Here is a 23218-nt window from a genome sequence, read left to right as displayed (position 1 = left end):
TGGGACTGACCCGATATTCCAGGTGCCGTCTGTTTCCCCTTTCTTTGACTAGGAAAGGGAACTCCCTGACCCCTTGCGCTTCCCGAGTGAGGCAATGCCTCGCCCTGCTTCGGCTCGCGCACAGTGCGCTTCACCGACTGTCCTGCACCCACTGTTAGGCACTCCCTAGTGAGATGAAACCGGTACCTCAAGCAGAAATGCAGAAATCACCAGTCTTCTGTGTCGCTGGGGCTGGGAGCTGGAGACCGGAGCTGTTCCTATTCGGCCATCTTGGCTCCACCCCATCTTTTTTTTTTTTTTTTTGAGACAGATTCTCGCTCTGTCACCCAGACTGGATTGCAGTGGCCCGACCATGGCTCACTGCAACCTCTGCCTCCTGGATTCAAGCAATTCTCATGCCTCAGCCTCCCGAGTAGCTGGGACTACAGGCATGTGCTACCGTGCCTGGCTAACTTTTTGTTTTTTGTTTTTTTTTGTATTTTTAGTAGAGATAGGGTTTCACCATGTTAGCCAGGCTGGTCTCAAACTCGTGAGCACTTTAAGTGATCTGCTCACCTCAGCCCCGAAAAGTGGTACGATTATAGGCGTCAGCCACTGCACCTGGCCTTGAGTGGATTTTTAAAAGTGAGTCCTAAATTTGTAAAGCTGAGGTTCCAAAATGACCCAAATTGAGGAGGGGTGTAATATGGAAAGATGTCTATACAGGAAAGAGAGAAACAGACTTGAGTTTAAGTTCTGACTCTGTAATTTGTTAGCTTTGCAATCTTGAACAGATTCCTCATCCATAAAGTGCTGACCCTTTAGGGTTGTGAGGCTGTTCATAAGAGATAAAGTAGACAGGCTGGGCCCGGTGGCTCACACCTGTAATCCCAGCACTTTGGGAAGCTAAGCCGGGAGGATCACCTGAGGTCAGGAGTTCGAGATCAGCCTGGCCAACATGGTAAAACCCTGCCTCTACTAAAAATACCAAAATTAGCTGGGTGTGGTGACATGCGCCTGTAATCCCAGCAACTCAGGAGGCTGAGGCAGGAGAATCTCTTGAACCTGGGAGGTGGAGGTTGCAGTGAGCAGAGATCACACCACTGCACTTCAGCCTGGGTGACAGAGCAAGACTCCGTCTCAGAAACAAACAAACTAAAAGAGATAAAGTGGATGAACTCTCAATAAAGGATATCATCGTATATAACTTTCATAGGTCCCTGGCCAAAGAAGCTAATCAAGAGGCTGATGTCTTATTCCTAAATAGCCAATAATTTATCTCACCATGGAGATTAAAATAGATAAAAAACTTCTCTCTCTTTTTGTAAATTTCCTGCATGCTCTTTACAAACAGTGAAAAATAAAAATCTTCTCTTGTTACCAAGCTATCATTTATCCATCCCTGAAAGACTGTTCATTAATCCAATAAATATTTATAGGGTACCAATCATCTGTAAGGCATTATAATCTGTGTAGTTCTGGCCATTTTTCCTTAAGAAATATGTAGTATTGTTAGAATATGTTCCGAGTTGAAGAGTTAAAATGATCTAAGAAATGTCCTTGAAGGGAAAGTGAAAGACTGTCTTATGAGAACATGTGATAAAGATTTAGAATTTAATTTAAAACTACAAAGGCTTGAAGGAATATGATCAGTCTTCAAAAACTCATGAAGGGTGAGGACAAGGAAAGGTTTATTCAAATAATCCGGGAATACGAGAACTACCTTAGAAGGCCTTCCTTGAAGTTTGGGATAAACGGATATTTGTTTTCCTCTATATCTCCCCTACTAGACTGTGAGCTCTTGAAAAGTAGGGACTTTTCTTATTCATGTTTATGTCACTTTTCAAATAAGATCATTTTATCCCGCTAGACCAGGTGTGGGCAAACTTTTCTCAAAAAGGGCCAGGTAGTAAATATTTTAGACTTTGTGGGTCATATGGTTTCATCACAACTATCAAATCTGTTAATGTAGCACAAAAGCAGTCATAATATATAAACAGACAGATATGGCTGCCAATAAAACTTTATTTATAAAAACAGAAGGCAGACAGAATTTGACCTACATGCCAAAGTTTGCCGACCCCTGCACCATGGGGATAGGGATTGTCTATTGTGCCTACCATTAAACTCTCAGTGTGTCTGCAAGATTGCATATGAATACTGAATGCTGAATTTTAGAACCTTCAATAGAGGCTTATAGAAACTAAGTCCTTAATATATATTTACAGAATTGAACCATAATTAAGAGGAAGTACTATTTTACATGGAGATTAATTTTAAACATTTATGCGGTTCATAAAATTTAGTTGAATCTGTGTATGGCAGTTCTACATAGATTATTTTTAAATAAGCTTTTGGGGGATGTTGCCTTAAATATTTCATGCTGTTGTATTAGGAAGAACAACTTTGCTCTCACACGAATTGTACCTTGGTGCAGTTGAGATCTGATTGAACCAATAATAATGTATACATCTAATAGGGATAAATAAGTCTAGTGGTACACAGGGCAGGACAACCAGGGTTTAGGGCTCAGGTCACTGAATTTTTAGTAAGCACTAAAAATTTTAGATAGTGTTTTCAGAAGATTATGTAATTTAATGCCTTTTTCTATTTATAGGTTGATAATACACACATTCTTACTTAGCAGGGAAAAGTTAAAGGAGAAAGTTACCATATAGCTCACATTGTTGACACATTTGTGGATCCTATCATTGAATTATCAAGTAGAGGAACTTAGATTCGTTTATTCCCAGGGCCAACTGAAACCTTTCCATAAAGCATGTGCCCACAAGAGTTACCTTAATGTTCTCTTCCTGAAGTAAGCTATTATGTTGCTTTAAGTCCAAGTTCTGCCCTCGTTCATATCGAAGCTCATTTTCAGCTGAGTTGCATAGAATCTGGAGCCGGTGCAAATTCTGGTGAAGTTGTTGTACTTCCCCTTGCTGGTTGTATTTTAGTTTTTCTCCAGATGATGGATGCTAAAGCAAACATTTTAAAAGAGAAACACAGACAATTGGAAAGCATATTGGTAAAACATGGGTTCAAGTTGTCAGAACCGGAATAATCAGAATGTGATTATTCACATGTAAATGTTTTTGGAGTTAGCTTATCTACAACACACTACTCTTTCACATTTGTGGATAGTCGATACATGTTCATATAATACATGTTATATTAGAGTGAAAATAACAATAAAATTATGTCAACAAAAGCATTTAGGCACAGACAACTTACCTTATTTTTCATAACAATGATAGAAGCACAGACAATTTTAGAGTAAAACACATTTAAAATGGGAAGTTCAAAGAGTCCATATGTTAAGAAGTAGAATGTCAATGTGTGTGTGTGTGTGTGTGTGTGTATGTGTGTTTGTTGGCAAAAAGAAAGAGGAAATTTAGTAAGAGACCTTAAGTTTCCTTTTTTTTTTTTTTTTTTTTGAGACAGAGTCTCTCTCTGTCACCCAGGCTGGAGTGCAGTGGCGCAATCTTGGCTCACTGCGAGCTCCACCTCCCAGGTTCACGCCATTCTCCTGCCTCAGCCTCTCCGAGTAGCTGGGACTACAGGCGCCCGCCACCACGCCCGGCTAATTTCTTGTATTTTTAGTAGAGACGGGGTTTCACTGTGGTCTCGATCTCCTGACCTCGTGATCTGCCCGCCTCGGCCTCCCAAAGTGCTGGGATTACAAGGGTGAGCCACCACGCCCAGCCGAGACCTTAAGTTTCTAGCCTTCCTCATCACTTTCTTTTATTTCCCGATGATTCTAACCCCATAAACACACTCCCATAGAACACATTCTTTCAAGGCTGAAGAGTATTACATTGGGTACACACACACACACCACTTCTGCAGATATCTCTTTGACATACTGGTTTCAAATCCCTTGGATATATACCTGGAAGTGGAATTGCTGGATCATATGGGTAGCTCTATTTTTAATTTTTTGAGGAACCTCCATACTGTTTTCCATATTGGTTGTACTAATTTACATTCCCACTCACAGTGTTGAAGTGTTCTATTTTCTCCACATCCTTGCCAACACTTACCTTTTGTCTTTTTGATAAAAGCCATTCTAACAGGTGTGAGGTGATATCTCATTGTGGTTTTAATTTGCATTTCCCTAATAATTCACGACGTTGAACATTTTTTGACATACCTGTTGGCCTTTTGTATGTCTTCTTTTGAGAAATGTCTATTTGCATCCTTTGCCTATTTTTAAATTGGATTATTTGTTTTCTTGCTATTGAGTTGTTTGAGTTCCTTATATATTTTGAGTATTAACCCCTTATCAGACGTATGATCTACAAATATTTTTGCCCATTCTGTAGGTTGTCTCTTTACTCTGTTGATCGTTTCCCTTGATGTGCAGAAGCTTTTTAACTTGACGCAACCCCATTTGTCTATTTTTGCTTTTAGAGTCACATCCAAAAAATCTTTGCCAAGAAAAATGTGAAACATTTTCCATAAGTGTCAATCAATGGATGAATGGAAAAGAAAATATAGTATACACACACAACACACACACACACACAACGCAACGCAAAACTGTTCAGCCTTTAAAAAGACAGAAATCCTGTCTTTTGTCACAACATGAATGAACTTGGAGGGCATTATGCTAAGTGAAATAAGCCAGGCACAGAAAGACAAATACTGCATGATCTCACTTATAAGTCGACTCCGAAAAAGTTGAACTCATAAAGTTGAACTCACAGAAGCAGCAAGTAGAATGGTGGTTGCAAGGCTGGGGAGGGGAGGCATGGAATGGGAAGATGCTGGTCAAAGGGTGCAAAGTTTCAGATAGACAGGATAAATTCTGGATATGTATTATACAGCATAGTGACTATACTTAATGTGTTGTATACTTGAAAATTGTTAAAAGAGTAGAGCTTAAATGTTCTCACCACAAAAAAGTATGTGAGATGATACATATGTAACTTAGCTTGATTTAATCATTTCACAACGTACACATAAATCAAAACATCAGGTTGTACACCACAAATATACAACATTTGTCAATACTCCTGAATAGGCTGGGCATGGTGGCTCACGCATGTAATCCCAGCACTTTAAGAGGCTGAGGTGGGTGGATCACCTGAGTTCAGGAGTTCAAGACCAGCCTGGCCAACATGGTGAAACCCTTAGCTGGGCGTGGTGGTGCACACCTGTAGTCCCAGCTACTTGGGAGGCTGAGGCATGAGAATTGCTTGAACCCAGGAGGTGGAGGTTGCAGTGAGCCAAGATCACGCCATTGCACTTCAGCCTGAGTGACAGAGAGAGACTCTGTCTAAAAAAAAAAAAAAAAATCCTGAATAAAGCTGTAAAAAAAGCACACGTATCAAATGCCAGCAATACACTTTCCTATCAGGCTTCTCCAGTGAAATAAGAGAATAGTCATTTGGATTTTCTACAAAAGGTAGGCACAAGTAGTATGCTGAATAGATAAAGAATTCCATCTTATACAATTCAATAGATAAGATATTCTTAGCGTTTCCTTAGTCCTGGTCCAGTATGCTCCTGTCTACAACTTTCTAAAAAGCCCATGTCACTATTTCAGTTTTATCTTGCTTATGTCCCTAAAGTAACACAGAAGCCCTCAAATCCTGTTAGCTCTCCAATTCCTATTTTGGTTTAGCTAGAAAGGCAATCTAAATACAATCTGCTTTTCTCAGAGCTGCAAGATCCCTAGGAAAAAAAAAATCTTCAATGGGTTATAATGTAATTATGAAGAAGCCTCACTTTTTTTTTTTTTTTTTGAGATGGAGTCTCGCTTTGTTGCCCAGGCTGGAGTGCAGTGGCGCGATCTCAGCTCACCGCAACCTCCGCCTCCTGGGTTCAAGCAATTCTCCTGCCTCAGCCTCTTGAGTAGTTGGGATTACAGGCGTGTGCCACCATGCTCAACTAATGTTTGTATTTTTAGTAGAGATGGGGTTTCACCACGTTGGTCAGGCTGGTCTCCAACTTCTGAAGGTGATCCACCCACCTCGGCCTCCCAAAGTACTGGGATTACAGGCGTGAGCCAGTGCGTCCAGCCACTTTTAAAAAAAATTTCTTCTAATAAAAACCAGGATACATATGCAGAATGTGCAGGTTTGTTACAAAGGTATACGTGTGCCATGGTGGCTTGCTGCACGTACTGACCAATCCCGTAAGTTCCCTCCTCTCACCCCCTATCCCCAACAGGCCCTGGTATATGTTGTTCCCTTCGCTGTGTCGATGTATTCTCAATGTTCAACTCCCACTTACGAGTGAGAGAACATGTGGTGTGTGGTTTTCCGTTCCTGTGTTAGTTCACTGAGGATGATGGCTTCCAGCTTCATCCATGTCCCTGCAAAGGACATGATATCATTCCTTTTTATGGCTGCAAAGTATTCCATGGCATATATGTACCACATTTCCTTTATCCAGTCTATCATTGATGGGCATTTGAGTTGGTTTCATGTCTTTGCTATTATAAATAGTGCTGCAATAAACATATGTGTGCATGTGTCTTTACAGTAGAATGATTTATATTTCTTTGGGTATATACCCAGTAATGGGATTGCTGGGTCAAATTGTATTTCTGGTTCTAGATCCTTGAGGAATCGCCATGCTGTCTTCCACAATGGTTGAACTAATTTACATTCCCACCAACAGTGTACAAGCATTCCTATTTCTCCACAGCCTCGCCAGCATCTATTGTTTCCTGACTTTTTAATGATTGCCATTCTGACTGGCATGAGATGGTATCTCATTATGGTTTTGATTTGCATTTCTCTGATGATCAGTGATGTTGAGCTTTTCTTCATGTTTGTTGGCCACGTAAATGTCTTCTTTTGAGAAGTGTCTGTTCATATCCTTTGCCCATTTTTTGATGGGGTTGTTTTTTTCTTGTAAATATGTTTAAGTTCCTTGTAGATTCTGGATATTAGACCTTTGTCAGATAGGTAGATGGCAAAATATTTCCCCCATTCTGTAGGTTGCCTGTTCATTCTAATGATAGTTTCTTTTGCTGTGCAGAAGCTCTTTAGTTTAATTAGATCTCATTTTGTCAATTTTGGCTTTTGTTGCAATTGCTTTTGGAGTTTTTGTCATGAAGTCTTTGCCCATGGCTATGTCCTGAATAGTATTGCCTAGGTTTTCTTCTAGGGTTATTGTGGTTTTGAGTTTTACATTTAAGTCTTTAATCTATCTCGAGTTAATTTTTGTTTAAGATGTAGGGAAGGGGTCCAGTTTCATTTTTCTGCATATGGCTAGCCAGTTTTCCCAGCACCATTTACTGAATAGGAGAGCCTTTCCCCATTGCTTGTTTTTGTCAGGTTTGTCAAAGATAAGATGGTTGTAGATGTGTGGTGTTATTTCTGAGGTCTCTGTTCTGCTCCATTGGTCTATATGTCTGTTTTGGTACCAGTACCATGCTGTTTTGGTTAATGTAGCCTTGTAGTATAGTTTGAAGTCAGGTAGTGTGATGCCTCCAGCTTTGTTCTTTTTGCTTAGGATTGTCTTGGCTACACGGGGTCTTCTTTGATTCCATATGAAATTTAAAATAGTTTTTTCTAATTCTGTGAAGAATGTCAATGGTAGTTTCATGGGAATAGCATTGCATCTATAAATTACTTTGGTCAGTATGGCCATTTTCATGATATTGATTCTTCCTATCCATTAGGATGTTAGGATGGAACATTTTTCCATTTGTTTGTGTCCTCTCTTATTTCCTTGAGCAGTGGTTTGTAGTTCTCCTTGAAGAGGTCCTTCACATCCCTTGTTAGCTGTGTTCCTAGGTATTCTCTTTGTAGCAATTGTGAGTGGGAGTTCATTCATGATTTGACTCTCTGCTTGCCTATTGTTGGTGTAAAGGAATGCTTGTGGTTTTTGCACATTGATTTTATATCCTGAGACTTTGCTGAAGTTGCTTATCAGTTCAAGAAGTTTTTGGGCTGAGATGATGGGTTTTTCTAAATATAAAATCATGTCATCTACAGAGACAACTTGACTTCCTCTCTTCCTATTTGAATACTCTTTATTTCTTTCTTTTGCCTGACTGCCCTGGCCAGAACTTCCAATACTATATTGAATAGGTATGGTGAGAGAGGGCATCCTTGTCTTGCACTGGTTTTCAAAGGGAATGCTTCCAGCTTTTGCTCATTCAATATGATTCAACTTCTTCCTGGTTTAGTCTTGGTAGGGTGTATGCAACCAGGAATTTATCCATTTCTTCTAGATTTTCTAGTTTATTTGCATAGAAGTGTTTATAGTATTCTCTGATGGTAGTTTGTATTTCTGTAGGGTCAATGGTGATATCCTCTTATCATTTTTATTGTGGCTATTTGATGCTTATCTCCCTTCTTTATTAGTCTAGCTAGTGGTCTATCTATTTTGTTAATTTTTTCAAAAAACCAGCTCCTGGGCCGGGCGCAGTGGCTCACGCCTGTAATAACAGCACTTGGGAGGCTGAGGTGGGCGGATCATGAGGTCAGGAGTTCGATACCAGCCTGGCCAGCATGATGAAACTCTGTCTCTACTAAAAATACAAAAAATTAGCCAGGCATGGTGATGCGTGCCTGTAATCCTAGCTACTTGGGAGGCTGAGGCAGGAGAATCACTTGAACCCAGGAGGCAGAGGTTGCAGTGAGCTAAGATCACGCCACTGCACTCCAGCCTGGGTGATAGAGCAAGACTCTGACTCAACAACAACAACAACAACAACAACAACAAAAACAGCTCCAGGATTCATTGATTTTTTAGAGAGTTTTTCATGTCTCTATCTCCGTCAACTCTTCTTTGATCTTAGTTATTTCTTATCTTCTGCTAGCTTTTGGATTAGTTTGCTCTTGCCTCTCTAGCTCTTTTAATTGTGATGTTAAGGTGTCGATTTGAGATCTTTCTAGCCTTCTTATGTGGGCATTTAGTAGTATAAATTTCCCTCTTACCACTGCTTTATCTGTGTCCCAGAGATTCTGGTACATTGTCTCTTTGTTCTCATTGGTTTCAAAGAACTTCTTGATTTCTGCTTTAATTCCATCATTTACCAAGGAGTCATTCAGGAGCAGGTTGTTCAATTTCCATGAAATTGCGTGGGTTTGAGTGAGTTTCTTAATCCTGAGTTCTAATTTGATTGCACTGTGGTCTCAGAGACCATTTGTTATGATTTCAGTTCTTCTGCATTTGCTGAGGAGTGTTTTACTTCCAATTATGTGGTTGATTTTAGAATAAGTGCCATGTGGCACTGAGAAGAATGCATATTCTGTTGATCTGGGGTAGAGAGTTCTGTAGACGTCTGCTAGGTCTGTTAGATCCAGAGCGGAGTTCAAGTCCTGAACATCCTTGTTAATTTTCTGTCTCATTGATCTGTCTAATACTGACAGTGGGGTGTTAAAGTCTCCCACTACTATTGTGTGGGAGTCTAAGTCTCTTTGTAGGTCTCTAAGAACTTGTTTTATGATTCTGGGTGCTCCTGTACTGGTTGCATATATATTTAGGATAGTTAGCTTTTCTTGTTGAATTGTTCCCTTTACCATTTTGTAATGCCCTCCTTTGTCTTTTTTGATCTTTGTTGGTTTAAAGTCTGTTTGTCAGAGACTAGGATTGCAACCCCTGTTTTTGCTTTCCATTTGCTTTGTATATTTTCCTCCCTCCCTTTATTTTGAGCCTGTGTGTGTCTTTGCACGTAAGATGAGTCTCCTGAACATAGCACACCAATGGGTCTTGACTCCTTATCTAATTTGCCAGTCTATGTCTTTTAATTGGGGCATTTAGCCCATTTACATTTAAGGTTAGTATTGTTATGTGTAAATCTTATCCTGTTATCATGATGCTATTTGGTTATTTTGCACACTAGTTGATAAAGCTTCTTCGTAGTGTCATTGGTCTTTATATTTTGCTGTGTTTTTGCAGTGGCTGGTACCGGTTTTTCCTTTCCATATTTAGTGCTTCTTTCAGGAGCTCTTGCAGGGCAGGCCTGGTGGCATTGAAATCCCTCAGCATTTGCTTGTCTGGAAAGGATTTTATTTCTCCTTCGCTTATGAAGCTTAGTTTTGCTGGATATGAAATTCTGGGTTGAAAATTCTTTTCTTAAAAAATGTGGAATATTGGCCTCTAATTTCTTCTGGCTTGTAGAGTTTCTGCTGAGAGTTCTACTGTTAAACTGATAGGCTTCCCTTTGTAGGTGACCTGGCCTTTCTGGCTGCTTTTAACAGTTTTTCCTTCATTTCAACCTTGGAGAATCTGATGATTATGTATCTTGGAGTTGATCTTCTCGTGGAGTATCTTAATGGTGTTCTCTGTATTTCCTGAATTTGCATGTTGGCCTGTCTTGCTAGGTTGGGGAAGTTCTCCTGAATAATATCCTGAAGTGTGTTTTCCAGTTTATTTCCAGTCTCCCCGTCTCCTTCTGGTACTCCAATCAATCGTAGCAGAACCCTCACTTTGGAATTAGATACGCCTGTGTTTCAGTCCTGAATCTACTATTTATCAACGGGTGATCCTGGAAAGATTACTTCATCTTCTATACTTCAATTCTCTCATCTTAAGATATGGCTAATAATGATTACTGCTGGATGGGGAGATGAGTTAGAAAGATAACACATGCAAGCACTTAGCACAATGTCTGGCACTTAATAAGCACTCAATAATGTTACCCATTACTGTTGATGCTTCCTAACGTTCCCTTAACTGTCTTCATTTTCCATCTGCAAACAACATGGAATGCCTTGATCACCATTCTACCTTCTTGTTTAACCATTATATAACAGCTTTTAACAATTAATTCATAATCAACAGCCTATAGGTTAACATACCAAAACAGAGATACTGTATACGAGAGATGCACCCCAGTTTTACCAAGAGGACAAAGGCCCAAAAGTTTTAGCTTTTTTTGAAGGATGAAAAAACCAGAACAGTAGTTCTTCCCATCTACATTTTCCAGTTCAGTCACTCTGCCAGAGTAGCAATGCAAATTATTTTTCAAGAAAGTCAACTGTTGAAGTAGCTAGCTACTAGACAAGCAGCCAACAAGAGTCTCTATTTGTTTTCCCACCATATAATCCTGGTAGAAAGTTACTGCAGAGCATATACACTCAATCAGGTTACTCGGAACCCCATAAAAGAGCAAGGTAAGTACACAGGGGTCTTTTTTTTTCTCAGTCAACAGATCTATTAAGCCATTTACCTTTCTTAGTCTTCATTTATTTGTCTGTAAATTAAAGACATAAGACCAGACAATGCCTAACATCTTTTCCATCTTAAGGAATTACAAATTCCTTAAGAATTAAAATAAAACAAATTGGAACTAGCCTTAACTATCCTAATTTTATCAGCTTTTAATATTTTAAAATTTTAAATATTTTATTATTTACATATTTTATTTAATATATTTAATATAAATAAAATATTTTATTTAATATATTTAATATAAATAAAATATTTTATTTAATTATTTAAATATTTTATTGTTTAAAAATTTTAACATTTTATTTAATAAAATAAACATTAAGTACAAATGAACTTCATAAAATACTGGTCCCAATGGCAAGTTCGTTCCTATTGTGGCAATAGAGTGAAGACTACTGGCTAAGAAAATACTTGATAATCTTTGTGATCACAGTGTTCAGCTTCTGCTCAAGCCTCCCACACTGGCCAATGTCCACTGACCAATGTCCATCTGGAGCTGTAAAAGTAATCTCTTCTTAAATATTTGATGTCATGTTCCCCTTTGGTCTTCTGAACAAATTCAGTGACTCTTTTTCCTTTCACAGGTGTATCTAAATCTCCTTACAGGTAAATATTTTCCCTGTTTACTGTGACTTGTCTAGTTTTCAAACTCTGTATCTGAATCCTTTCAAATATATTTTTTAACTTCCTTTATTGCTACTCTTTCTTTTTCTAAATGTATACTTGAATCACTTTTCAAATGTATATTATCAGCCTTCTGTTTACTTATGAGTACAAAGGCCTCCCTTCTGTGGATCCCAAAATAATTTCTGGAAAGGTGTATGTAGGGAAATTTTAATTTGTATAAGAGAAAACCTGTAAAATTGAGGTATAAGAACCAAAATGTGGCTGTAGTCACTATTTTTATTTCTCCTACAGGCAGATCCCTAGTAAAATAGCAAAAGCCATAATTAAAATAATAAAATGTCTGTCGCCTTTTCCTCAATAAAATGAAGTACTCTGTCTAGTAAGCTACATACCAGAAATGGAAAATGTGGTGCATCCTACCATCCCCAAATCCCATCTGGCTAGGGCAGATGTCAACAGTCAATCAGTAATTTTCCTGCTGAGCTTAGATGGAGTTTACGAACATTTTATAATAAAGTGCATCAACTGATGGACTTAGTTCAGATTTTACTTGCTATTTTGTTACTATTCAGGCCATGGTTATAATATTGCTCACAAATGTATATGATAACTCAAAGAGTGTACCTGGATTGTTTGTAATATAAAGGATAAATGCTTTAAGGGGATGGATGCCCCATTCTCCATATGTGGTTTTTATGCATTGTATACCTGTATTAAAACATCTCATGTACCCCATAAATACACACATCTACTATGTACCTACAAAAATTAAAAAATACATATATATGAATGATGGTATTTAAAATGATGCTTATATCCACAGCCAATCAGAGGAAATGAACCCAGTCAGGGCATGTGTTTATAGCACCTACCTGGGCACCACTGTCATCTGAACTATCCCCAGAGCTCTGAGACTGAAGGAGGCTCTGATTTATACGGCTCAGCTCTTCTCTAAGCCTCACAACTTCCTCAGGCTTCATGGTTAACTGCTGTTCTTTTTCTTCATCTTTCATATCTCGATTCTGTTGTGAGCCCTCCTCCTTCTGCCCCTCTCTTGGAAAACTGCCCTCCTTTACTGACTCCTCTGGAATTTCCTTCTGCTTTCTTTCTCCTAATTTGGGACTTGGTGCAAATATAAAAATAAAATCTATCAAAATGCTTATTATAGTAGTAGAATCAGGAGAAAAAAAGCTACAAGTCAAGACAGTGTTGCAAACAAGATTTTCAACCTGAATTCTATAGCACAGCAGTCATCTTATTCTTAAAAATAAACTTTAAAAACATAAGTCAGCCGGGCATGGTGGTTCACGCCTGTAATTCTTCCTTTGGGCTTTGAATTTCTGTTTCCAAAATTGGTTCATTAGATTCAGGATCTTTACAGGTATTTTCACTTGTAATTAAATTAGAAGGTGCAGTTTTTCCCCCTACAGTAAAATGATTTAATTGTGCAAATTCTTGTGAAAGCTTCAAGACCTGCAAAATTAAGTGAAAAGACAAATATTCTATTTTGCATACTTTTATATAGCTGTGAAAAAAGTATACCGATTTCATTAAATGCTTAACTATTGGCTTATATAATATAAAATGACATCCTAATTGAAGTCTGATTCCAACTTAATTTAATACTTTGCAGTTGTTACATAACTTAATCGATTTTTTTTTTAACTATAGGCGTAAGGGTAAATTCCTTTTTTTTTTTTTTTTTTTTTAAAAAGGTATTTTTGGTCTCTGGGGTTGGGTTCTCAGAGTGCTGTTTAGCATTTGTTTATACCTTTTAACAAGCACAAATATGTGATCTACAGAGTTTTACATTATTACCACACATTTTTGTTTTCAAGTTTTGAATGTACTTCATTGATTCATAAAAGCAGTAATATATAATAAAAAGCAATAACATATTGCTACCAGAAAACATTAGAAAGAATATTAGATATATCTTACAGAGATATCTTCTATATCTATACGAATATTAGATGTATCTTACAGAGAAGAACTTTCTTCCATAGTGGTTCTCAAACTGCTATGATATAAAAGCATCAGCTGAAGAATTTATTAAAAATGCAGTCTTGGCCGGGTGCAATGGCTCACATCTGTAATCCCAGCACTTTGGGAGGCCGAGGCAGGTGGATTGCCAGCAGTTCAAGACCAGCCTGGGCAACATGGAAAGACCCTATGAAAAATTAGCTGGGCATGGTGGTGTGCACCTGTAGTCCCAGCTACTCAGGAGGCTGAGATGGAAAAATGGCTTGAGCCTGGGAGATGGAGATTGCAATGAGCCGAGATCAGGCCACAGCACTCCAGCCTAGATGACAGAGTGAGAACCTGCCTCAAAAATAAAAATAAAAAATAAAATATTTGTTAAAGAAAATGCAATATTGTAGCCCCTACCCTGAGTGAGATTCACTATCAGTGGTCTGGGGGGGAAATGGAAATCTGTACTTTAAATAAGCCTCCCATGTAATTCTGCAAGTAGAGGCTTTGAGAGTCGCTGCCTTTTGTGATTTGGCAAACAATTTGCTCAGTCTTTTTGTTTTGTTTTGACAAACAGATTCTAAAGATTTCCTTTCCTGAAAGGTTACTCTATATCTTCATGTAAAATGAAAAAACATTTCCTTCAGGGAGTAGAAAGGATGGGTGGGGAATGATTCTAAGAAAGGAAGATGGGCTAGGCGCAGTGGCTCATGCCTGTAATCCTAGCACTTTGGAAGGCTGAGGTGGGAGGACTGCTTGAGGCCAGGAGTTTGAGTCCAGCCTAAGCAACATAGCAAGACCCCGTGTCTGTACCCAAATAAACAAACAAATAGAATGGAATAAAAAATAAGAAAGGAAAATGGATCCCCATCAAAGTATTGTGCTAAGGTAGACAATAGCCTGCCTGATTCATATCCTGAGGCTGTCTGAAAATGCAAAGCTTCTACATGTTTGATTCTAAGAACACAATGGACTTAATTATAAAGATCAATTTAAGTTTACTTTAAGAGATCCCTTTGGTTTCCTATGCCTTTTCAATTCTCTGAAGAGAAACTACAGTGTGTAAAATGGATTACAATCTCATAAAATCCATATAATCTCATATGGACTATAACCTTTCTAGGGGAGAAGGTTGGTGTTGAACTAGTCCTTTCAAGTTGGGAGGATAATAGATAAGAGAAGAGACCACAAATAGCACATTTTAAGCATGGGGAGCAATATGGTCAAAGGCACTGACATAGAACTGAATATAGAGTAATTCGGGGGAAAGTAAGGAGGATGATTTCATTGGAATAGAGGCTACAAAGTAAGGAGCTGCAGAAATAAGGCAAGATTGCAGGAGTTTGAGACCAGCCTGGCCAACATGGTGAATCCCCATCTCTACTAAAAATAGAAAAATTAGCCAGGTGTGGTACATGCTGCAACCCCAGTTACTCGGATGGCTGAGGCATGAAAATCACTTGAACCTGTGAGGTGGAGATTGCAATGAGCCAAGATCGTGCCATGGCACTCCAGCCTGGACAACTGAGTGAGAAAGAAAGAAAAGAAAGAAAGGAAGGAAGGAAGGGAGGGAGGGAAGGGGGGGGGAAGAAGAAAGCCAGTCCTGGTGGCTCACATCTGTAATCCCAGCACTTTGGGAGGCTGAGGTGGGCAGATCATGAGGTCAGGAGTTCAAGACTAGCCTGGCCAACATAGCGAAATCCCGTCTCTACTAAAAATACAAAAAATTAGCTGGGCGTGGTGGCAGGTGCCTGTAGTCCCAGCTACTCAGAAGGAATAAGGCAAGATTGAAGGGAGAGGTCAGATTATAAAGGAACGTAAAAGATAATTTTCTTAATGAGCTTGCATTATTTTTGTAAGCAGGAAAAAATATTCCAAAATGCTACTTAATCACTAATCTTTGTGGTCATTGTAAAATTGTAAACATTACAGATAATAAATGTTAGTCTCTTAAGAAGTAAAGAAAGGCGGCCTGGCAAAATAGGGAGACCCTGTCTTTATTAAAGAAAAATTTTAAATTAGCCAGGTGTGGTGCCATGTGCCTGTGGTCTCAGTTCCTTGGGAGCTGAGGCAGGATAATCACTTGAGGCCAGGAGGGGGAGGTGAGCTATGATATTGCCACTGCACTCTAACCTGAGAGATAGACAGACCTCATCTCGAAAAAAAAAGGATAAAACAGTGGAGTTTAGATTTGATGTTGTAGCAAACTGAAAGCTGCTGAGGGTTTCTGAAGAGGATGGTGACACTAACACAGAGCATTTTCTAGGTATTCTGAATTCTCACATGACAAAGTAGTGTATCTCTTAAGTGAGTAGAAGCTTTACTCTTTATAATAAAGAAAGTTAAAGCCATCAGACCCTCCATGACATGGATATTGTGGAACAGGACCAACTCTGTTCCACAGACTTCTTCCTACTAAAATTATATCTTAGTGATATAGCTCAGTTTAATAATCAGCCATGTTTAAGTAGCATAAGAATTAAGCTGATGGTTCCACTTTCTGATTGAGGCCTTAGGCTAGGGTAGAAAGAGCATAGGCTGAGAATCACCATGTAACTTGGCAGCAGTCTGATATCTCTGGGCCTCGTTGTTCTTATGTGTAAACTGAAGGAGTTGGCCTACATGATCATACTCCTTTCAGCTCTGAAATTCTGTATGAGTCTAGATGTTGTAACCCAAACAAAATGACAGCCTGTAAAATGTGGGCTTCAGCAAATACATACAACTTCTTTAGCAAGACTATCTTTAAGTCTAAAGCACTCTATATTCTGAAGAAAAACTAGAATATAATTTAGAAATCAAAGATTCAAAACAGAAACTTTCAATGAATAAAAGTTTGATGGGAAACATAACACATAGTCTCAAAGTATCTCCCCACAAGATATTTATGAATTGCAAAGGCGAAAGTAATAACTTTGTAGTGGAGAAATCCAGTAGACAGTACCTTAACCAAATGATCCAAGTTAATATCATGAGTAATAGAACAAAAAAAGTCATGTCTCCTGATAAAATACACTGAGAAGGATACAACATTATCTCTGTAGTAAGGGTAATCTGAATTATATTGTGAGAAAACATCAGACAAATCCAAATTAAGAGACATTCTTCAAAATCAATGGTCTTGTTATGCACCGCATGTTTGTGTTGACTCAAAGCTCATATGTTGAAAGCCTTACCCTCAATGGGATGGTATTAGGAGGACCCATTGGCAAGTAATTAATTCACAAGGGTGCAGCCCTCATGATCATAGTAGTGCCCTTATGAGAAGAGACAGGAAAGAGCTTGCACTCTCTCTCTCTCTGCTGTTGGCCATGTGAAGATACAATGAGAAGACAGCTGTCTGCAAATCAGGAAGAATGCCCTCACCAGACACTGAATATGCCAGATATGCCAACATCTTGATCTTTGATTTCCCAGCCTCTAGAACTGAGAGAAATAAATATTTGTTGTTTAATCTACCCAGTCTATTGTATTATGTTATAACAGCCCAAACTGACTGAGACAGTACTCTTTGAAAATATCAAAGTCATGAAAGACAAAGACAGACTGAGGAACTTTTGCAGACTGAAGGAGCTATAGAGACATGACAATTAAATGCAATGTATGATCCTGGGTTGGATCTCAGACTAGGAAAAAAGTTATTCTCTTGCTATAGAGGGAAATCATTGGTAAAATCTGAATATGAGCTATAGATTAGATAATAGTATTGTGTCAATGTCAATTTCCTGATTTTGAGACTTGTACTGTGGTAATAGGAGATGTTATTGTTTTTAGTAAACCCACATGGAAATATTTAAGGGTAAAGGAGATTATGTTTCCAACTTACTCTCAAAGAGTTTACAAAAAACCTACCTGTGTGTGTGTGTGTGTGTGTGTGTGTGTGTGTGTAGAGGGAAAGAGAGACAATGATAAGGTAAACACGATACCATGTTAACATTTGGAAGAGTGAAAGTATATGGGAAGTCTTTGTACTTTCATAATTTTTTCTGTGAGTCTGATATTATTTCAACATAAAAAATTTAAGAAAAAAGAAGACCCAGATTACCAGAAGAGCAGATCTGGATCTCTTCGTTTTATATTATATTCTTCTCATTTCAGCTCATCTGTTGTTAACTTTTTCAATTATATTTTAAAAGGCCTGGTCCTTTAACTGTACAACGTGATGATAACTTACCTTGCTGACAAGGTCCCACAAAAAAGGCTTAGTTGTATATTATGCTCTACGTAACTACTCTCCCAGGCAGCAAACCCTATGTTCTGGACCTTTCCCTCCCATGTCACATGCTGTCTGATCTATGTCCCAATCCCTCAGCAACCTGCTCCTGATTTTCTGGGGTAACTATACATAGGTTAAATTAGGCTTTGATTTAGTTATTCACCTTACATATGGTGTTAAAATATAGCCTAATATATTTTAACAGCTGTATTCAAGACTTTGCTCCTTAATCTTTAGTCTAGGTCAAAAGAGTGATTGAGGAAGAGAATTTTCAGCCAGGAGGAGATAGTGATAACCTAATAGGTGGGACTCTAGAAATTATACAGGCAACCTTTCAGTCTAGTATTGGACTAGATGGGAATTCTTTGCCCTGGTCAGGTAGCCTTTTTTTTTTTTTAAGAGATGGGGTCTCACTATGCTGCCCAGGCTGAAATGCAGTGGCTATTCACAGGCCCAATCGTAGCACACTACAGCCTCTAACTCCTGGGTGCAAGCAATCTTCCTGGAAGCCATTTTTAAACTTAGGGAACAAGCTTGAATCAGGACATTTGAACATTTTCCTAATTCTAAGCCCAATTTTCAGTGTAACTGAGAAAGACGGTTTGATCCCAAATTTTTATATTGAAGACATTTAAATAAATCTTTTACATTATAGAAAGATGTTTTGATCCTAAATTTTTAAATTGAAGACATTTAAATAAATATTTTACATTATAATATGTGCTCCAAAAATTAAGTTGGTGGGAAGCTGATTTAAAGTAAAAAAATTTGCAGATTAATCCTAATTGCCAAGTACTGGTTGAAGTCTGAATATTTATCTTGACATGTAGCTTGACTCATAATCCACACTATATGGCAGTATATGGCAATTTATGCTATAATAATAGAAGAAATTCCAATTCCCAAATCATCTGTTGCTTAAAATTAATTTCCTTTTATCCTATCCTCATAAAAGCTACGTTAAATGTTGAACATTTAAATATCTAACTCAGTCTCACCTTTGTTTCTAATTCAGAATTCTCTCTTTGTAACAGGTCACATGCTTTTAAAAAATGGTCTCTGCTTTCTGATTCCCCTTGAAGATTGTGAACTTCATTATAAAGGCATATAAGCTCTGACTTTGATTTTTGCAATTCCTGATTAAGAAATGAAGACATTTAGTAGAATAAAATAAGACTATTTTCCCCATAAAAGATATAATACTTTTAAGAATGAATCTTGAAATGGTCCTGACAAATTTTTTGTTTTAAATATTCCAACCTATCCTTCTGGCAGACCGATGCCTTTCTTAGTAGTTAAAACAAAGTTTACATAAATCAATTAAATAAACTGAGCATTCTTAGTTTCCATCATTCACAGGTTGAAAGATTTAGTTTCTAGAGTCCTTCCTACATTAAGCAAGGCTTATATACAGGTAAATTCTTTGGCAATGTTTGCAATGACTGCCAATAGTTATATTATCTGTTTCTAAAATGTATCCTTTTAGAAGTACCATTTATAGAACAAAGTGCTATGTGGTTTACCTTTAATGTTCTGACAACCTTATAAGGGAATTGTTGAAAGTAAGGCTCAGAGATCTTAAGTGACCTGCCTAAATTCACATAGCCAGGAATTATAAAGCTGAGATTCCAAATCCATAAATCTTTCTGACTTTAAACTCTGTGGTTTTTTTTAAAAAAATATTTATTTATTTATTTATTTATTTATTTATTTATTTATTTATATTGATGTGGTCTCGCTATGTTGCCCAGGCTAGAGTGCAGTAGCTAGTTACAGATGTGATCATGGTGCACTATAGTCCTCAACTCCTGGGCTCAAGCCATCCTCCTGTCTCAGCCTCCCAAGTACCTGGGACTATAAGGGTGCCACGATGCACAGCTTAAACTCTGTGTTCCTAACTACAAATTATGCTTATTTAATTATATTCAGTGACTTAATTAACCAGGATTTTCTTTAATCCTCTGATGTTTTTTCTCTTTCTCTTTTTTTCTTTTTGGAGACAGGGTCTCACTCTGTCACCCACACTGGAGTGCAGTGGTGTGATCACAGCTCACTGCAGCCTTGACCTCCTGGGCTCAAGTGATCCTCCCACCTCAGCCTCCTGTGTAGCTGGGATTACAGACACATGCCACCACACCTGGCTAACTTAAATTTTTTTTTTTTTTTTTTTTTTTTTTTTTTTTTGTGGAGACAGTGTCCCACTGTGTTGCCTAGGCTGGTCTCGAGCTCCTAGTGATCCTCTTGCCTCAGCCTCCCAAATTGCTGAGATTACAGATGTGAGCCATTGTGCCCAGCTTGATTTTTAAAAATATATATCCATGAGAGAAAACACTTTGGCTAAGTGCAGACTTTTTTTTTTTTTTTTTTTTAGACGGAGTTTCGCTTTTGTTGCCCAGGCTGGAGTGCAATGGCGTGATCTCGGCTCACTGCAACCTCTGCCTCCTGGGTTCAAGCGATTCTCCTGCTTCAGCCTCCCGAGTACCTGGGATTATATGCATGTACCACCACACCTGGCTAATTTTGTATTTTGTATTTTTAGGAGAGATGGGGTTTCTCCATGTTGGTCAGGCTGGCCTTGAACTCCTGACCTCAGGTGATCCATCCACCTCGGCCTCCCAAAGTGCTGGGATTACAGGCGTGAGCCACCATGCCCTGCCTAAATGCAGATTTTTATCAGATTTTTACATTGATGACACAGTATGTGCACTGATTTACTGGTGGAAGACTTTGGGCTGAGAGTCAGTCTGTGGTGCTCAATGAAGGGAATAGGTTATATAAAATTTACTTTAGGAGAGGAGCTACTTGGTATTTTCCCAAAGCCTTGAAGTCAAAGTGGGAGGTAAATGCTGATTAGAAAGGCGTAGACAAAAAGGCAAGAAGGTAGAGGGTGGCCTCCCAAAACCACGGGAAGAGGGTAAATGATAATTGATTTCCTATCTTATTTCACTGAAAATTCCTGTAGGTCATTAGGATGAGATTAGGCGCACTGCAAACTACAAACTGATTGAGTGTCACTATCCTCTAAATTACTGATTTAGACTTCCATGAACTCACTTCCAGGTCTCTTTTCATAATATAGGCTGATTATGTCTCCTGATAGATCTTTCCAAGATGGCAGGACAAGAGGTTAAAACAAGAGATAAGCCCATGACTCTATGAACACTACAATAAACATCTGCTAAATAAAGGACTCTTTGATTAGTGCTAGAACTCAGCTTGGAGAAACAACAGAGCTACCCCATTATTATTATAGAAACACATATTCTATAGTGCTATGGACTGAATTGTGCTCTCCCTCCCTATTCATATTGTTGAAGCCCTAATTCCCAATATGGACTGTATTTGGAGATAGATAGGGTTGATAAGGAGGTGATAAAGGTCAAATGAGGATATAAGGGTGGGGCCTTAATCCAATAGGGTTAGTGCCTTTATAGGAAGAAGAAGAGATACCACAGCTTGCTCACTCTGTCATGTGAGGACACAGCAAGAAGGCAGCCATCTGCAAGCTAGGAAGAGAATGCTCACCAGGAACTGACTTGGCTGGCACCTTGATCTTGGACTTCCCATCCTCCATAACTGTGAGAAAATAAAATTCTGTTCTTTGAGCGACCTAGTCTGTGGTATTTGGTTATGGCAGCCCAAGCTGAGACATACAGTTATACTTTATTTAAAAATGATAACATGAAATCCCTAAATTAGAACTACAACAAGAAGAAAACAGCTTCCTGAATGGTAATACCTCACTTTCAACTTTCCAGGCCTTCTCTACAGTGTCAAGACCAGATGACAACTGCTTCTCTCACTCTCTCTCTTTTGACCACTCACTTTCAAACATTTCATTTTTTTCTTGGGTCATTTTCAAGATCTGTAAAAAGCATTTTACATAATTAATTTTATATATAATAGCAGGGTTTCCTACAAATTCTGATAATAACAACTTTCTAACTCAATAATGAAATCATCCAGGGGATTTATGAACCTAGGAAAACTAGTTTATAGCTCATAAGATACGTTTTTCTCTCTAAGCCTCAATTTATGCAATGGTAAAATGTAGTAACACTTGTTCTACCTACATTATAGCCATCACAGTAGGAATAAAATGTGATTTTGAAAGTATTTTATAAAATTTAATCACATCGAATATAAGGCATTATTGAAATCTTTCCAAATTATTTGAAAATAATAAAAATTGGAGACATAATGATAACAGCTACTTTATATTGAGGACTTAACCACATGTCAGAGACTATGGTAAGTATGTTAGATGCATTATTTCATTTTGTTTTTCTAGGACCCCTATGAGATTGGAATTATTATTACATTATTTTTACAGAGGAGACATGTGAGGCTCAGACATGTTACATAATTTGTCCAAGTTCACACAGTCAGTACTGGGATTCTAAGTCAAGTCTAACTTAAATCCCTTACTTTTAATATCTACTCTATTCAGCCTTGCCAAAGTGAATTTTCTCTTATGTACAAAAACCTATTAGGAGATAAAATTAAGATCAAAATACAACTTAGGAACACAACAAAAACTGAGCCAATTTCTTTGATGATCACACTATTACCCAGCAGCAGACCCCTCTCCATTTTTTATTTTTTAAATTTTTTAAAAATTATATATATATATATATATATATATACACACACACATAGTAGTGATGGGATTTCGCCATGTTGCCCAGCCTGTTCTGCTGAAACTCCTGGGCTCAAGCAATCCACTCACCTCGGCCTCCCAAAGTGCTTGGGATTACAGGTGTGAGCCACTGTGCCCGGCCGACCCCTCTCCATTGTAAAAGCCAATCTGTCAAATGAACTAATTGCACCTTTGGTTTGGCCAGTCAGGAAGCAGCTGAAATTGGCACATCTATACTTTGTAACTTGGGAAATGCAGAGTGGTATGTAGGAACAGCCCTCCCAGTCCTGTTCTACTGGTTTCCAACAATGGCATCCTGAGCTAGTTACCTCACTTTTCTTAGCCTTAGTTCCTCATATTAAAAATACGGATAATGGTGCCTGGACATATACGGGCTCCTCACTTATAGCAAATGCTCTGTAAGTGGCAGTTTATATTATTATTGGATTGTTCCAAATTTTTACATTCATTCGTTAGTAAGGCAACACCTTTAAATCATCCTTATAACTTCAACACACCAGTTTATCCTAAATACATTAGTAAATGGGCTCCTTACTGATTGACTGCTCCTGGCAAGGTTTTCTGTAACCACTGGTCACAATCATAGGATGTATATTCTATGCATCCAGTCTAGGGTGCATTGT

The 23218-nt window shown here is 38.2% G+C and overlaps 1 protein-coding gene and 1 pseudogene across 1 annotated transcript in view; both read right to left on the bottom strand.

The window, feature by feature from the left end:
• Positions 1 to 23218, bottom strand: part of LOC116463701 (coiled-coil domain-containing protein 30-like) — a 159004-nt gene that overhangs the window by 98233 nt on the left and 37553 nt on the right. Inside the window, exon 6 of the mRNA XM_032146915.2 lies at positions 2778 to 2957. Coding sequence (XP_032002806.1) covers positions 2778 to 2957 — 180 coding nt within the window. The remainder of the gene's footprint in view (positions 1 to 2777; positions 2958 to 23218) is intronic.
• LOC131382562 (coiled-coil domain-containing protein 30-like) lies at positions 12884 to 21960 on the bottom strand (annotated as a pseudogene).

The sequence above is a fragment of the Hylobates moloch genome, unplaced genomic scaffold (assembly GCF_009828535.3).
Source record: "Hylobates moloch isolate HMO894 unplaced genomic scaffold, HMol_V3 SCAFFOLD_54, whole genome shotgun sequence".
Classification (NCBI taxonomy): Eukaryota; Metazoa; Chordata; class Mammalia; order Primates; family Hylobatidae; genus Hylobates; species Hylobates moloch.
Note: the sequence above shows the minus strand (reverse complement) of the source record. Positions and strands in the feature narration are given on the sequence as shown.